The sequence below is a fragment of the Orcinus orca genome, chromosome 19, assembly GCF_937001465.1.
Source record: "Orcinus orca chromosome 19, mOrcOrc1.1, whole genome shotgun sequence".
NCBI classification, from domain to species: Eukaryota; Metazoa; Chordata; class Mammalia; order Artiodactyla; family Delphinidae; genus Orcinus; species Orcinus orca.
The window spans coordinates 29164599-29179192 of record NC_064577.1 but is presented as its reverse complement, the minus strand read 5'-3'; the positions used below and the strand labels follow the sequence as shown (position 1 = coordinate 29179192).

The following is a 14594-nucleotide window of genomic DNA, read 5'->3' as shown; positions in this document are numbered from 1 at the left end:
ACGATCAGGGGTCGAGGGTGACTCTTCTCCCTGGAGCCCTAACTCTATAAATTCGATCAGGGCCGTCAACATGCCCCTTATTCCTTCTCATGACACTAAACTGAATCTGGGATGAGTTCTCAGGAGGAGCCCGCCTGTCAGCCACACTCTGGGCACTGACGTCCCTCTGCTCCGTGCTCACCAAGGGCTCCACCAGCCATGGCTCTAAAGCCACGTCTTGCCCAGTGGACTAGGTCGAAATTGCCCCTCCTGGGTTCACGGCAGAGACTGCCTTCATGTTGCGTGGTTTGTAATCTCTTAAACATGCCCTGGACATGTTTAAGCTTCAGGACAGCCACGTCTCGTCGTGGGTCCAGTGCTTTACTCTCTCGGCGACGTGGCTACAGGTGCTGGAGGGACACAAACTCCTGTGGTTGCCACTCTCCATCAGCTTGCAAAAGACCCAGGTCCTCACCCCTCTGGCCCCATGCAGGCTTGTGGTGGAGGAAGCCGTAATCCCTGGAGACACCTCCCACGGCCTTCCCAAGGGCTCTCCGGTCCCTTCCCACTTAGCGTTGACCCAGCCAGGCCTGGGCCAGAGCGGCTGAGGTCCAGGGTGCACTTCACTTCCTGCCTTCCCACTCTTTACCTGGCTTCTGTCTGTCCATTTGTTTCTCATGTCTTTTTGCCAAATGTACGTCTGTCTGTCCAGTTTGTTTATTTTGAAACTCATTTATGTTATCCAGACTTCGTGTGAAAGTTCATGTTCACCCACACCCAACCCCAAGCTTGCTGGGCGTGCGCACATCCGAGGGGCTCTCGCTGAGGCTTCCATTCCTAACTGGCAAGAGCCTGTATTTTAATATGCTGAAATTTTCCAGGAAAGAGAAATATTTGTGAGAATAGATGAATCCCTGTTCCACAAAAGCGGGGATGCTTCTGTGGCAAAGGTTACAGGCAGGATTTGTTTTGGTCACTAGTTGGGGAAGATGACATCTCTGCCCTCACTCCGCCCTGTGTCTGTGGCAGCTGTGCCGGCCAGCCGCTCACTGGACTTCAAGAGAGGAATCTAGGCTCCTGCCTCCCCCCAGCGGCTCCCCACCAACCCCCGTTTTTTGGCAGAGAGAGCTACTGGGATTGTTTCAGCCACCCATGCTGGTGGAAGCTGACCCCAGGCCTCTGCTTCCTCCTGTCCCTAACTCCCCAGGCCTCTGCTTCCTCCTGTCCCTAACTCCTTCCGGCCAAGCTGCTGGTCGATGTTTATTCCACTCTGGGATTGCGACAGGGGAGTGAGACCTGGAAGGAAAACAGTGCCTGGGCTTCCTTACGGTGATCTCGGGAGCCAGCCATTCTCAGATTAAACTGGCTTCACCCTTCAGGCCAGACGTGAAACCCAATGACAGTGGCGGCTGCCGGAAGAGGGACTTGAGGGTCACATCGTAGCCTCACCCCGAGGTCTCAAGGACTCTTACGGAGAAGGAAAGTGCATCTGCTCTCTTGGTAAAATGTTTCTCGGGTTCTGCTGTTAGCATCACACTGGTAGCAAAGTGCTGGGGAACTCTCTGGAAGCATCTGTCGGGTTAATGACAGGAGTATCCACTTTGGTAGGTCCCGTGGAATCAACAGGCCTCACCACGCTCAGCTGTAAGTTCAAAGTTCCATCCTATGACTGAGGTGCCTCAGGCTGGCTTGGCCGTCAGGACAGCTTCTCAGGCACTTGGTCCCCCTCTCCACGCTGTTTCCCTCCCCACACGGATGCCACTCCCCTCACGGAGCGCCCACAAGGAGGGAACCCAGGGAGCATCCCATGGTCCACCCTCCCCAGGCCCACACGTGCTCTGCCAGGAGCCCCAGCTGGCGGCAATGATGGCTCAGGTCCCCATTCTCGCTGCTCTCATCACCCTTGTGGGAGTGACGCTGAGAGAGCACCTGTGTCATTCCAGCCCCTCTTCCCCTAAGAAGCCTCTGGGTCTTCTTTGGCCCCAAGACCAAGGTCGGGGGGCGATGGTATGTTCTGAGATTGTTCTGCAAGGTTCTCAAAGGGAGGAAATCTGAGTTGACCATTGTAGGTGGTGAGCCGATTAGAATTGCGAGGCCGTGCTAGGTAGACGGGGCTCCAGGGAATCTGATGGAATATCACACAGGCGGCAGGATAGTGGTCAGGGGACCAGTGACAATCCTGTGAAAAGGCTCTGGGGAGTGTGATGGGAAAAAGCAAAGGTAATTTGGGTTTATTAGTGGAAATACAAATTGTGTGTGTGTGTGTGTGTGTGTGGTACGCGGGCCTCTCACTGTTGTGGCCTCTCCCATTGCGGAGCACAGGCTCTGGACGCGTAGGCTCAGCGGCCATGGCTCACGGGCCCAGCCGCTCCGCAGCATGTGGGATCTTCCCGGACCGGGGCACGAACCCGTGTTCCCTGCATCGGCAGGCGGACTCTCAACCGCTGCGCCATCAGGGAAGCCCGATACAAATGTTTTTAAATGACGGCATTGGACGGGAGTGGGCATACCGATGAAATCTAAAAGTACTTATGGAGGGCATTCCCTGGCAGTCCAGTGGTTAGGACTCAGCACTTTCACTGCAGTGGCCTGGTTCAATCCCTGGTCGGAGAACTAAGATCCTCCCAGCCACTGCGCAGCCCAAAGCAAAACAAACAAAGAAAAGTACTTATGGAGACCTGAACTAACCCAAGACTAAGACGCCACTAGGAAGGGTTACGCTTCGCAGATACTAAGGAGAAATCTGAATTAACTTTCTCTTTTCCTGGAGAGAAACTCTACAAGATGGTGGAACTGTTACAGACCTTAAATTTAATTAGTGGCTGGGCAGAGGCAGGAAAGAGCTGTGCGGAATCCCCCTAGATGTGCTACCCAAACCTGCCTCTAGAGGTCTCTTCACGCCCCCATTTCTGAGCCTGAGGATGGAATTAAGTGGGAACCACCTTTCTCTACCTCCCGTGAAGGATTGTGAATCTCCAGGCCCCCTTTTCTGGCTGAGGTCTGGACGGAATGCTAGCACCCGCTCAGGAAGTCCTCCTGCGCCTTCCAGGCTTACCTTCTGCATCCAGGATGCGCGGAGCGGCAGGGTTTTGCCGAGGGTCTGGCAGAAGCCTTTTTAGAGGAAAGAGCACCACCGACTGTACCAAGAAGCCGGGAGAACAGAAACTTCAGGTCTGAGTCTTGAGGCTGCTTCAGAAGGAGCCAGTTTTCAGCCCTGGCTGAGAATCTGGACCGGTGGTGTTTGTAGCAAGGACTCATGAATTAAGAGCCAGGCAGTCTGGCAGCCAGTGGTGGTGGCGGCGAGGCTGTGGCAGTGTTTTGATTTGACTGTGTGTGTGTGTGTGTGTGTGTGTGTGTGTGTGTGTGTGTGTGTATGTATGTGTGTGTGTGTGTGTGTGTCTTCTCTCCTGTTTACCATTTGCTTTTGGTCTTTCCTACCAAACAGCTGCAGTTCCTGAGTCCTGCCCCATAAACACTGAGGAATAAGTATGAGATCTACCAAATGAACGAAAAACTTATTTCATCTGGGGGTTCCTAACTTAAAAGGGCAATCTTGCCTGCTCTTCATCCTGTCACCCTTAGAGGGGAAAAGCACTGTGGACCCATGTGCCGGACTCCGGTGCCCCCAGGGAATAGAGATCCCCACATTCCGTCTGGCTGTGAGAGATACCTAAAAATTTCCTGTCCCACTCACTCCCCTTCCCCTGGGGTCCACCTCCACAGACTATTATTAGAGCCTTAGGATGGATTATCGCACCAGGACATTTATGGGAAATACACAGTCTATACCCACTTAATCCTAGTGTTTCTGCCATTAAAGGGTTTCGTGTCTTGGGCTGGCCTAACCTGAAGCTGACCCCAGACATTCGTGAGTGGCCTCCCTCAAACGTGACGCAGTGAGCCTCACGCCCACCCTCCAGGGTCGGCCAGCTCCGTCCACGAACTGAGCCCTCTGATGGGCCAGGCATGGCTCTCGGCTCTGCCCGGGAGGAGATCACAGTGTGATGGAGGGTTCAGCAGTTTCCACACGGCATGAGAAATTGGGTGGTGGTTCAGGCCGGTGGGGGGGGAGCACTTCGGAGCACGCTGGACCCCATCTGGCTTGTGGGGGGGCCTTCTGGGGGCAGGTGCTGGGAGAGGCAGCTCAGCAGTCCTCGGCCAGAGGATGGAAGGCTTTCCCCAACCTCAGGGGGTTAGGGTTTCATTCTATCCCTTCAGAAGGGGCATCTCGCTGCACTGGAGGGAATGAATCAGATGGAGCCAGTCTGTGGGCTGGAAGGACGACTGGGGGGAGATGACTGTGGCCTGAACAAGGCCTGGGGGGCGGCTGGTTGTCACGCACATTCTATGAGTCAGGCGCCCTGCTCACCGCTCTCCCATGTCGCCTCACTTAGTCTCACAGCACCCCTGGGGGGGGGGGGTAAGTACTCGTCTCCCACCATCTGATGGATGGGAAAACCAGGGCTCCAAGTACAATGACCTGCCCAGGGTCACACAGTCAGTACGTTACAAGCTGGGGCTGTACCCCGGTTTTCTGACTACCGGTTTAGACATTACTAGAGCTTGAACAAGCAGGAGGTCGTAATGGATTGGATACAGAGCACAAAGGAGAGAGAAGCACCGAGAGTGGGTTTCCAGCAGGGGCAGCGGGTGCTTCTTGTGCAGGAACTGCAGTACAAGGGGGGAAGATGATGAGTTTTGTGGATGGTACCCGGGGGACCCCAAAGCTCTGGAGCTCATGTCTCCTGGGGTTGTTGACACCAGCTGATAGCAAATCCCGGTGGGCTGTTCGGGTGCAGAAAGAGAGGAACAGGCGCCACTCTGTTCTCCCCCATGCCATTTGGTCCCTGGCACCCTGCTGGGCAGCCCGTCACTTCCTGCCCCACCCTGGCCCCCACAGCAAACACTAACTCTGAGCCCAAATTAACACACTCTTCTCCCTCCCCTTCGTCTCCTCCTGCTCTCATGAAAGTCTCAGCCAGACTCAGTTTCTTTTCCTGTAACACTTAGGCAAACTTCAAGACCAAATAAAGACACAAAAGTGGATCCTAGGGCAAAGCTCACAAAACAAGGACCATCCTGCATGTCCCTCCATCAATGGGCCACAGTGGCCATGACTGTCCCTAGCCCAGTGGGCGCCAGTGCTCCCAAGTTTCACGTGCTGTGGTTTGCACCCTGTGGGAGTTCCAGGTAACGCGCGTCCTGCCAGTTTTCGTGCCAAACTCCCGGACTGTCCTGCCAGAGACACCATCTGGACCAAACCAAAGGTCCGGTAACCTTCCTTTCCTCTTCTCAGGTGCCTGGCAGGCTGATGACAACGTGGTCAGTCGTCGGAACACGCAGCGCCGACGCCTATCTTCTGCCAGCCTGGAGGACCCTGAGAACAGGCTCTGCGTGTGGGGTCCTTTGGCCATCTGAGAGCCCTAGCCCCTGAACCAGGGCTCTCCTCCCGCCCTCGCATCCCATCCTGGCCTCATGGCACCACTGACCTCCCAGGCCTCCTCAGCAAAACACATGGAGACTTTTTAGACCCACGTGAAAGCTGGATGCTGAGGGCACCTGCCCCTTCTCCCAGACTCATCTTCCACAACCGCGATCCTTCCTCTCTCAGAAGGGACCGGAAGCGTCTTTTCTCTTTGTGGGCTAAAGCCACTCAATGAACTGCAGCTCATGAGACCCTTTGCAGAGAGTCTCTGGAATGTTTCCACTGCATCTTGACCTTCAGGTGGAGCTGTGGTCCACAGACTGGTTATTTCTCGTGCATCTTTTTTTCTCCTTAGGAGGTAGACCAAGAAGACTCAAGAGTTTGGGTGACTTCATTATAAACACCCATCTGGCATTTTCTAGTCTCTGGGACATCATAACCAATCTGAAGCCTGCAGTTTGGGGTGGCGTTGGGGGATGACTCCTGTGAGAAGGGAAAGCCATATTGCACTGTAAGTGGGGTTTCCCTCAAAATGCGTTAGGAGCTCCTTTCTCAAGGACAAGAAGCAGTGGCAACCACCAGAAGGTCGGTTGGGAAAACAGTTCTTGCTTCTGGTAGCAGAGGCTGTGCCTCGTGTGTCTGTCTGCTTAGGAAGGAGGCATTGAATCTGAGAATCCCTCCGTTAAATGATTACCTACCGGGGAGTTATTTATGATCAAGTGCACTCAGGAAGGCCTGGGGCTCCATCCTAAGGTGACACTGCAAAGGTATTTTTGACGCCCTCTATGTACCAGGCACTTGTTAGGGACCGTCGTATATTATCACGTTTCATCACTACCACCCTGGCAGGTGGCATTCTTATCCCTGCCGCCCCCGTTTCCACCCCACTTTTCTTAAATAGTTGAAGAAATAGTCTGAGAGAGGGGTGGACCGGTGGTTCTCGTCTGGTGCCCAGGAACCCCAAAGGAGGTTGGGGGGAGGGCTGAGCTGGGGTCAGTGGTGGTCTGGGAGGCTCCCCACCCCACCGGTTTTCCTCCCCTGTCCGCCAGATCAGCTGAGCCTGATGGGGGGAGGGGGAGGTACTGCCTTCCATAGGCTCATTAGAGATTTAGAGATATTGTTCAAACCACATGTCCACCCCACCTCAGTCCAGTGTAGGGCATATAAATAACAGCCTGAAACAGCAAGACCGTAAGCTGTTGGGTATTCGTCTCTCAACACTAGTGTTATCAATGGATTCCTCATAGCTCTCTGATAGATGCATTGTCTGTTGGCTTTTGGAAGAGGTGGTGGTTTCGTGGAGCATGAGATTGAGAAGCAAAGTGGGATCCAACAGTTTGTGAGGCTGAGATGTGACGGAGTCCTAGGCTATGCCCACCATGATGGCCTGAATTAGTAGTTGGAATTGTTGCCCAGAAGTGCTTTTCAGGGTCCTTCCCAAGGCCTCAAAGAGAGCCCAGTGCCGGGGGGTCTTTTGCACCTCCTGTGTGGCTTCTTTGCCCTGCCAGGTGGATGGTGACCCTCACTGCCTGGTGGTTGTGATTCACATCCTGCCCTGGGGGTGGGCAGGGGGAGGCCTGTGGTCCTGACAGACACTACATGAGCCAAGCCTGAATCTCAGCTTCTGCCTTGAGTTCCCGTGTCCACCCGCTCTGAAATCCTGCAGTGGACTCTGCTGTTTCAGGCCCCATTTAATGTCCTTTCTTTCCCCGAAACATTCTTACAGCCCCTTTCACATTGAAGATTCGAGCAATAACCCCACTTCCTGATTTCCTTGAAGTCTGAGCCCCAGAAACACGAGGGAAGGGGGCGCTCCCTTAGCCTGGGCTGGTGGCATACAGATCCACCTCCTCTCCCGGCAGGTAGTATTCACAGTGTGGTGTTACCTGAGATGAAGGAGATGCAGGTAAACAGACGCCACGGTGGCCAGGAACCCTAAGAGGAAGCCATTGTCTTCACCCTTTCTGGAGGGTCTGTCTTCTCCCAGGAAGAGGCTCAGAGAGATTCCTCAAGGCCTTGGTTCCATAACCAAGACATACCCGGGTGAGAAATGGCCTTTCACTCCTGTTTCTCAGACAGTTCCTGCTCTCTCCCCCATCCCCTCACCTCTTTGCCCTCATTTAGCTCTTTGGCGAACAGAAATATCCCATCCTAAAGGGCTGGGATCAGGGAACAGGGCTCAGAGCCTGGTCAGGGAACAGGGCAGCTGCCCCAGTCATCATCTGGAGATGGTCATGTTGTTAGCAGTTGACCCAGAGAGAATATGACGGGGCCTGGCTTCTCACACAAGGACACAGACTCACCGGAGGCCTGGGGCTCCTTCCTGCCACACTCAGGTCGGAGCTCACCTATGAGCTCACTTCCGAGTGGTGCGGCCATCCCAGTCTTCTCACAGAGCCCTTTTTCCTTCTCCTCCCCAGTCCCATCCCACCAGAGGTCATGCCCACGCTGGGGCATCTCCTGGGCACGGATCCACACGCGTTAAGCCATCTCACCTGGGGAGAGTTTGTGTCCTGTTCACCTGACCTTGGCATGCTGGTTGCTCACTTTGCTTTAGGATCTGCACACCTAGTGTGTGTAAATATGTGTGTACTGTTGTGCCATCTGTGTACCCCTCACTCCCTGGAGTACACTCGTGGGCACACTACAGTGGGGACGTCAAGGATGCAATATTTATGGATTGCTGCATGATTCTTAAAAATGAATAAAACTGTTCACAAGGGAAGGAGAGCTGTTAACTGCGCAGTTGGCTTATTTGTGAAAGTTTCTGTCCGACTTTCTCCAGCAGGCTTTTAATACTTTTACTCAAGACAAGCTGGACATGGAGGAGTGAGAGAGGGCAAGGGGTAGGGAAAGACATGTTTCTGGGTGGGAGTTGGTGTACCATCCCCCGGGCACAGCTCCTGCATAGAGGCCTGATAAGGAGCCCTCACCCCCACCCCCTTCAACCGGAGAACTTCCAACTGCAGCTCCTCAATAATTGAAGAGCAGGAAAGCTGGTGACTGGAGGGAGGCTGGGGGAAGGGAGGAGGAAGGACCACAGTCCACCGTTAGTCCGTCACTTGAAGGTTGGTGAAATTAGTGGGGCAAATGACCCCAGTAAGAGAATTTGGCAAGTCCACGGCTTTTCTGAGTTTCACCCACCAGCTCTGCTTCCTCGGCTATCTGGAAAGGAGGGAGAGCACTTCCGAAGAAGCCTCTGGAATGTCAGCTTCTGGGAATCTTGCTGAGGCCGGGGCGGGGAGGGAGCGCTTACCGGGAAACACTGGATTACCCTAGCCACCTTGGGGTGTCTGCGACCGGGGCTGCGGTTTCTGCGGACCTGAGCGGCAGGTGGCATCGGAGAGTCAGACCTGCTTGCGGGCACCAAGACGACACTCGGTCGGGAGACAGGGACAGGCCGCAGAAACGTGAGATTGCCACTCGCAGCCCAGAGGAGAGGAAAGGAAACCCCCAAGCATGCACCCAGCCTTGGCCCCCGCGCCACAGGCTGCGTCCCAGGAGCCGTCGACACCTCTGAGCAGCCCAGATGGGAAGTGGGTGGGGCGGAGCACGGTTCCCGCGACCTCTGCGGGAGCCCCGAGCCGCGCGGCTCTCCGAGCTCTGCGCGGGGCCCTCGGGCGGGAATGCGCGGAGCCGGGACGCGGTGGCGGGTAGGGAGCTGGGTGGCGCGGGAGAGGGCGGCCAGGAGTTCGTTCGAAAAGAGTTACCGCCTGAGAGAGTGGTAAGAGCCCGCGGTCTCCTTGGAGACACCCTGACCAATGGCAGAAGCGGAAGCTGTTTATATGGGCGGGGCGTCGCCATGGCAGCAGGAGAAGCCTTCCGAGCGGCTACTTAATGCCGGTCCCCGGGCCGCTGGCGTTCAGACAGGCGCCGTCGGGCGTTGGGGGCGACGAGGATTACTGGCTGGGCCCTCGAGCTGGGGGCAGAGAGCCGCAGTGGGGGTGGGCGGTAGGAGGAATTTCTTCGAGAACCTTCCTTTGGCCCGGGCTGCGCTCTGAGCCAGGTAAGGGACGGGGAGGGCTGCAGGCCGTGGGAAGGGAGGGCGTCGGTACCAGCCCGCTCTCCCATCCGTCCCCGACGGAAGTGGTGGGCCCGGGGACTGACATCAGAGGAGTTTGGGGGACACTCACTTCCCGCCCCCTTATAACTCTCTGTTTTGTTTCCTTCCTTCCCCTTGATCCCCATCCTATTATCCCTTTTCAAAGAACAGACGACCTCCCCCGCCCCCCGCCCCGTCGTACTGCCCTCCTGGACTCTCTCGCCCCATTTCCATTTGTTGTGGAGGGAGAGAGGGGGGTTAATTTCCCGCTTTGAGGGAGAAGGGGGTGGCCTCGCGTGCCCCTACACTATTCCCTCGTTTGGCTAATTAAGTCGCCTCTAAAAGATCAAAGAGGAAAAGAGCGAGGCGAACCCCCGTGTGGGTCGGACCCCCGGGCACAGCTTCTGTTTCCCAGACCTCGGCAGTAAAAGATCCTCCCCAGCTGCAGGAACGATTTTAGTAAGAGCCTCCCCCCCTCGCACACACTCTTCCCTCGGGAGTGAGGAAAGAGGGCTCAGTTCCCGCTATGGTCCCCGCAGGCACCACATTCAGCTCGGAGGAGGCTACCCCCGCATCGCGGGATGGAAGCACGCTTCCGGGAGGCTGTGTAACTGAAGCCGCGGGAGTCAGCGGGCTGGAGAGCTCGGCGGCCACCCTCGGCTCGGCTCGTGGATGTTGACCGCCCCCTCGGAGAGTCCCCGCAGATATGGCGGAGAGCTGGCTACGCGTCTCGGGAGCAGGGGCATCGGAGGAGGCCGGACCGGAAGGCGGCCTGGAGGAGTCCGACGCCCTGGATGACAGCCTGACCAGCCTGCAGTGGCTGCAGGAATTCTCTATTCTCAACGCCAAGGCCCCCGCCCTGCCTTCGGGGGGCACCGACCCCCACGGCTACCACCAGGTGCCAGGCTCGGCCGCGCCGGGGTCTCCCCTGGCGGCCGACCCCGCCTGCCTGGGGCAGCCGCACACGCCCGGCAAGCCCACGTCGTCGTGCACGTCGCGGAGCGCCCCCTCGGGGCTGCAGGCCCCACCTCCCGACGACGTGGACTACGCCACCAACCCGAACGTGAAGCCGCCCTACTCGTATGCCACGCTCATCTGCATGGCCATGCAGGCCAGCAAGGCCACCAAGATCACCCTGTCGGCCATCTACAAGTGGATCACGGACAACTTCTGCTACTTCCGCCACGCTGACCCCACCTGGCAGGTAGGGGAGGCCCTCCCTCCCTCCCCATGCCCGCGCGGACTGGTCTCACGTCCCAGATCCGCAGGCCAAGTAGGCGCGGTACAGCCAGGGCCCCGAGAGAAGGAAGGCCGTCGAGGAAGGACCTCAAGGGAGCCCAGTGCTTGGACTGCTGCCCCTTTGACTTCAGAGAGGGAGGAGGGAGGATGTTCAGAGGGCTTTAGGGGTGCCGACATAGAGGTTCAAGTGGAAAGAACTTGTCACTCATCCAGCAGGCTCAGCCCAAAGACCAGGGCTGAACTATGCGTGGACACAGCCCCCCAGGGTAGGTTGATGGACTGAGGGACACATTTTTGTCTCAAGTCCTAGAATTCCTAGACACTACCCTACTCAAGGTCAGTTTGTCAGGGCCTGACTGGAAGCAGAGCATCGTTCCCGCCAGGCTCTGCATCCTGCCTGCTTTCAGTTGGCTGGAGGGGGTCTGGGAGGGGAGAGGGGCGTGCTGTGGGGTGTGAAGGCCAGCTGTGTCCCAGTGGAAGGGCTACGGGGCCTTCCTAAAGCTGCTGTGCCAGCCCCCCCCAACCCCTCCCTAGTTTCCTGCCTACACGCCTCCCCCTCTTCTCATCAACCTCCCTGGGGGGACAATTACCTCAGCCAGGTGCTTTCCACAGGGGCTCCTGCCTCCCACACTGGCTTCATGTTCCAAGTCTCCGGAACCTGGCACAGAGCAGCCAGGGGGCCCAGGCCACCGTGTAAACATCCCAGTCTTGCCAGGGGGCACTACTCACCTGCCGGCCCCACTGACCAGGCCCCAGACCCCTGTGCCCCAGCGTGGTTTGGGCTGTGCACCCAGGCGTGAACAAGGCAGGATGGTGATTCAAGGCTGGGCACACACTGCCCTGAGCATCTTCGACCATCAGAATCAGGGGCTACTTGGGGACAGAGACCCTGAGGATGCACAGATCCTTCCCTGCGGCACAGGGTCACAGTTCCTGTGGTCACGGCTATTCCACGTTTGCTTGGGCCCTGACCCTGGGGCAGGTACCATTTGTAACCTTGGTGAGAAAGCAGAGACCCTCCACCACCCCCCACCCTACCCCAAGCCTGAGAGTCCCCAGGAATGAGCGCTATGCTCTTGGCTGGGTAATAATCAACTGAGGCCTCAGAGCCTGGGGTGGGAGGAGGGGGACATGGGGGGTGAGGGCCCAGGCCAGCAGCCGGCTCTACAAACAAGGAAAGTCATCAGATCCTCCCACACTTCATCCCCCCACACACACACACACCCTCACACCCACTCACTCATTTCACAAACAGAGAAGGCCAGCCAGGCCCAGGCAGAGGGAGATGGCCGTCCAGGCCCTGGGGGAGCCAAGGCCTTTGGCCAGAGGCCGCAAGCGGCGGGGTGAGGGAGGGAGGGCAGGACAGGGTGGCACTGAGAGCCACCCTGCGGCTCAGGGCTCGGATGACTGAGCAGGCAGATATCCTGGCAACAGGGAACAAAAGCCCCCGACAGCACTCCCAGCTCCTGGTGCCCCGTGGCTGGTGTCCCAGAGCCTCCCGGTCGGAGCAGCGCCTCTGTCTCCCCTGCCCCCATCGGAGGGAAGGCGGTGGCAGGACTGGCAGTGGCGCTAGGAACCCCCCCATCACTGACCCCACCTACTCACCCAGCTGTCTTCCTTCTCTCCTATCTCCCTGTGTCCAGAACTCCATCCGCCACAACCTGTCCCTGAACAAGTGCTTCATCAAGGTGCCTCGGGAGAAGGACGAGCCAGGCAAGGGGGGCTTCTGGCGCATCGACCCCCAGTATGCCGAGCGGCTGCTGAGTGGGGCCTTCAAGAAGCGGCGGCTGCCCCCAGTCCAAATCCACCCAGCCTTTGCCCGCCAGGCCGCGCCCGAGCCCAGCGCCGCCCTGTGGGCCGGGCCACTGACCGTGAACACCGAGGCCCAGCAGCTGCTGCGCGAGTTCGAGGAGGCCACTGGGGAGGCGGGCTGGGGTGCGGGCGAGGGCAGGCTGGGGCATAAGCGTAAGCAGCCGCTGCCCAAGCGGGTGGCCAAGGTCCCGCGGCCCTCCAGCACCCTGCTGCTGACCCAGGAGGAGCAGGGCGAGCTGGAACCCCTCAAGGGCAACTTTGACTGGGAGGCCATCTTCGACGCCGGCACGCTGGGCGGGGAGCTGGGCACGCTGGAGGCCTTGGAGCTGAGCCCGCCGCTGAGCCCCGCCTTGCACGGGGACGTGGACCTCACCGTCCACGGCCACCACATCGACTGCCCTGTTACCTGGGGGCCTCCGGTGGAGCAGCCTACCAACAGCCTGGACTTCGACGAGACCTTCCTGGCCACATCCTTCCTGCAGCACCCCTGGGACGAGAGCGGCAGTAGCTGCCTGCCCCCCGAGCCCCTCTTTGAGGCCGGGGATGCCACCCTGGCCTCTGACCTGCATGACTGGGCCAGCATGGGCGCCTTCTTGTAAGAAGCCAGGCCCTGCCCCACCTCCAGACAGCGCCCAAGTCTGGGCCCAGACTGCCCCCCCCCCCCAGTGCAGGCCCATGGACACCCTACCGCCCAGGCAGGGGCTGGGCCCGGTCACCCCGTGAGGCCACACGGCCCCCAGCCCAGGCCATCCTCAGATTCTAGTCCAGCAGGCTGAGAATTGGGGCCCAGAACCAAAATTGCTGCCTCCGCTGCCCAGTCCCCCATACACACAGTGTTTCATTGATCCACTTCTTCCCTGCCCCAAGGACACGCTAAGGGCCCTGCGCTATGAGAGCTGCGGCTTGGAGGGGCCCTGGCCAAGCTGGAAGCATCAGTACAGGTCCCGCCCCAGAGCATCTTAGCTTCGAAGCTTCTCTCTCTCCTGCTCTCCTCCCCAGGTCTCTATCCAGAGAAAGTTCCCAGGTACAACAAATGCTGATTAGGTGACTGCAAATTAACGCCCTAGAGGCCTCTCCCGGCAGAGCTTCCCTGGGGCTGGGGCCGGCAGTATGTGAGGCGCAGCTCCGGGGAGTGGGGAAGAGTGAGAAGACAGAAACGAGGCCGGGGTGCTGGTGGAGCCAGGAGATTTTCTAAGGCCTCTGGGGTCTTCTGGCTTCATCCCTAGAGGTGGGGCAGAGGGTATATATCCCTAATATTTGAGCCCAACGTGAGGCTGAGAGCAGCGGGGAGTTGGGGTTCTGGGGGTCAGGGGCTGGGGCAGCCAAGCTGCAGAGGGAAAGGGGACAGACAGACTAATGTAGTGAGTGTAGCTATAGCTGAGGCTTAACTGGGAGGGACGCAGTGCTTGCTAGAACTACCGGGACCAGGAAGCGGGGATGGCCCTGTGCCCTTGCTTGTACTCCTGTGGGGGAGTATCTTGCTCCACCCTAAGCCCCCTGGGCTGCATTCCACATCCACCCTCCTGCCCCATTGGGCAATTTAACCTTTTTCATGGAAAGTTATTTACAATAAAAAAATTTTTAAAAATAAAGTTTTAAAAAATCTCAAAATGAACCTGCTTGCAACTTTCTCTGGGGAAAAGCATGGGCCAGTTTTGGAGAGGCCAAGGCCCAAGGGGGAATGGCTGGGAGGAAGATGGGAGGCACCAAAGGCCTGCAGAGTGCCCCCTGGTGCACTCCCCATGATCTCTGGGTCCCCAGAGAGAAAGGGGCTGAGAGGCAGTCCTCGAGGGTCCCCTGCAGCCAGGGCCTCGGCACCTCTATCTGTGCAACGGGGAGACTGTACCCACAGCCCCCAGGAGCAGGCGGCAAAGGAGGCACAGCCCTCTCCCTGGCCCTGGGGACTCACAAAGGCCGAGCTTGCCCAGGGCTCGGTTCACGTCCCCCACCTCGCCCACCTCGAGGGCCTGCCCAGGCTCGCCTGCGGTCCTCGCCTGGGCCTGTGTCCAGCTCCTCCCTCCCTTGGTCCCTTCCTGAAGGGACAGGGTGTGAGGTCAGAGGGCCCCAGCCCCTGGGGCCCCACTTGCCACCCTGGGG

At 58.1% G+C, this 14594-nt stretch overlaps 2 protein-coding genes across 7 annotated transcripts in view; both read left to right on the top strand.

Annotated features, from left to right (window-relative positions):
* The window catches only part of RNF157 (ring finger protein 157), an 81900-nt gene extending 73758 nt beyond the window's left edge, over positions 1 to 8142 (top strand). For 3 of the 6 annotated variants that reach the window (XM_049702020.1, XM_033438563.2, XM_033438566.2), the window contains one exon: positions 5276 to 8142. In XM_049702020.1, coding sequence (XP_049557977.1) covers positions 5276 to 5397 — 122 coding nt within the window. In that variant the 3' untranslated portion in view covers positions 5398 to 8142. Of the gene's footprint in view, positions 1 to 4989; positions 5170 to 5275 lie in introns of all 6 variants that reach the window. The other 3 variants (XR_004486370.2, XR_004486371.2, XM_049702021.1) reach the window with 3 other exon arrangements.
* Positions 8143 to 9108: 966 nt separating this feature from the next.
* FOXJ1 (forkhead box J1) lies at positions 9109 to 13788 on the top strand. Its single transcript, XM_004275505.3, has 3 exons — positions 9109 to 9410; positions 9986 to 10650; positions 12329 to 13788. The coding sequence occupies exons 2-3, from the start codon at positions 10153 to 10155 to the stop codon at positions 13094 to 13096; spliced, it is 1266 nt and encodes a 421-aa protein (XP_004275553.1). The 5' UTR covers positions 9109 to 9410; positions 9986 to 10152; the 3' UTR covers positions 13097 to 13788.
* The last annotated feature ends 806 nt before the right edge of the window (positions 13789 to 14594 follow it).